Raw genomic sequence first — 1749 nt, 5'->3', positions numbered from 1 at the left:
CAAATCCTTCATCCCCTCAATTGTATTAAACGCTTCTCTACCACTGGACGTTGATACTATTTCATTATATACTTTAATTCTTCCTTTTGAATCAAAATATGTATCTACAATAATTAGTTCTGTTATGCATCTCTTCCTCCTCTTCTTGCTGACCCAATTGCTGTAAATGTTATGTCATATTATAAAACAGGAGAAATTGTTAAATTCATTGAAAATGATTATATTGATGAAAAATGCTATTTAGCTATTTGTAAATTTACAAATCAATTATATTCTCTAAGTAAAGTCATTCGAACTTCACTCCCAATATTTCTTGCTAATTTAATGCCATGCTCTTCAGCAAGTGCATTTGCATTTTATGAAATTGTATTAAATTGTGATGATAAAAAAGGGTTATACGATTTACTTGAAGCCACTATCATTATTTTAGACAAAGACATTATCATTGATGAAGTATCAGGAATTATCAAAGGAGCTACTATGAGTATATTAAGAAAATTAAAAAAGAATGAGTTTGTTGTTTTAATACTTTTATCGATAAATAATATTATTTATTAACACAATTAGTATTGACATTGTTTTATCTAAACTTACAAAAACTCAAAAAGTAATATTAAAAACACTATTTGAAGAACATGAGTCATTAAATATTTCAAAGAAGAAATAACTGATTGAATTTTTGTTATTTATTTCTTTATAAAAAAATTCTTTATTAAGTTATCCTATTTTTTAACTAATGAACAAAAGTTAAAATCTCTTATTTTTTATTTTAATTTTAAAAAATATTTTTAAGAAAGAAAAAAGAATTGAATGATTCTAATATTATTAATTTAACTTAGATTCTAAGTACTCTATAAAAAAAGAAATAATAAACGTATTAATCCATTTAACCTTATTTTCATTATGATAATTTTAATAGTAACAATATATTACAAATACTTTAAAAGTAAAGTGAGTAGTAAAACAATTTATTTTAGTTTAAAAAATGAATAATTATTATTAAATATAATACTATGATTCAAGCAATTAAAATAATAGAAGAACAAATTCAAAATAAGAAAAGAAGTATAACAAATAGAATATAATAAATAAATTATGTATTAATGATTATATATTATAAATAATAATAAAAGAATTATATCCATTTTCTTCAATAATTATTATATCAATTTATATTTAAAAAACAAATCAATTAAAAGGAATAAAAATATAAAAGAAAATACAAAAAATAATTAATGAAAGAAATCAATCAATTTAATGATTTTGTTCTAATTTGTGAATTTTTTCAACACGAGCAGTGTGTTGCATTCCATCAAAAGGAGTAGATAAGAAAGCATCAACCATGTCAGTAGCAATATCAGATCCAATAACTCTAGCACCAAAAGCAATAATATTAGCGTCATTATGTCTTCTACACATTACAGCAGTATAGTGGTCATGACAAAGAGCACATCTGATACCATTAATTTTATTTGCAGCTATAGAAATTCCAATTCCACTTCCACATACCAAAATACCTTTTTTACCAGTTTTAAGAACTTCGCGTGCTACTTTTTCAGCAAAATCAGGATAATCACATCTTTCAGTAGAATAAGTACCCATATCATCTACTTTAATTCCTTTTTCAATTAAATATTTTTTTACAATTTCTTTTAATGGAAAACCAGCATGATCACTTCCTATAATTACTTCCATATTTAAATTTATTTATATTTTTTAGATGAAGTTTATTAGAATATTCTAATGTAT

General features: G+C 22.9%; 3 protein-coding genes across 3 annotated transcripts in view, besides 5 other annotated features; 2 read left to right on the top strand and 1 right to left on the bottom strand.

Moving 5' to 3' along the window:
* The window catches only part of EDI_254390 (uncharacterized protein), a gene marked incomplete at both ends in the record, with an annotated part of 981 nt that extends 927 nt beyond the window's left edge, over positions 1–54 (top strand). The window contains one exon of the mRNA XM_001733212.1: positions 1–54. This exon is cut by the window's left edge and continues 927 nt beyond it. Coding sequence (XP_001733264.1) covers positions 1–54 — 54 coding nt within the window.
* A 117-nt stretch (positions 55–171) lies between these two features.
* Positions 172–667, top strand: EDI_254380 (uncharacterized protein; the record flags this gene model as incomplete). Its single annotated transcript, XM_001734700.1, has 2 exons — positions 172–512; positions 568–667. The coding sequence occupies 2 exons, from the start codon at positions 172–174 to the stop codon at positions 665–667; spliced, it is 441 nt and encodes a 146-aa protein (XP_001734752.1).
* Positions 538–558: a sequence feature (AT_rich).
* A 7-nt stretch (positions 668–674) lies between the features above and the next one.
* Positions 675–716: a sequence feature (AT_rich).
* Positions 717–757: 41 nt separating this feature from the next.
* Positions 758–792: a sequence feature (AT_rich).
* A 173-nt stretch (positions 793–965) lies between these two features.
* Positions 966–1237: a sequence feature (AT_rich).
* A 17-nt stretch (positions 1238–1254) lies between these two features.
* Positions 1255–1695, bottom strand: EDI_254370 (ribose-5-phosphate isomerase B, putative; the record flags this gene model as incomplete). The annotated part of the gene is made up of 1 exon (XM_001734699.1): positions 1255–1695. One exon carries the CDS (start codon positions 1693–1695, stop codon positions 1255–1257), a length of 441 nt encoding a protein of 146 aa, XP_001734751.1.
* Positions 1694–1719: a sequence feature (AT_rich).
* Positions 1720–1749: the final 30 nt, after the last annotated feature.

Source organism: Entamoeba dispar, genomic scaffold, assembly GCF_000209125.1.
Source record: "Entamoeba dispar SAW760 scf_1105229458483 genomic scaffold, whole genome shotgun sequence".
Lineage (NCBI taxonomy): Eukaryota > Evosea > Mastigamoebida > Endamoebidae > Entamoeba > Entamoeba dispar.
This window is presented reverse-complemented; position numbering and strand designations above follow the sequence as displayed.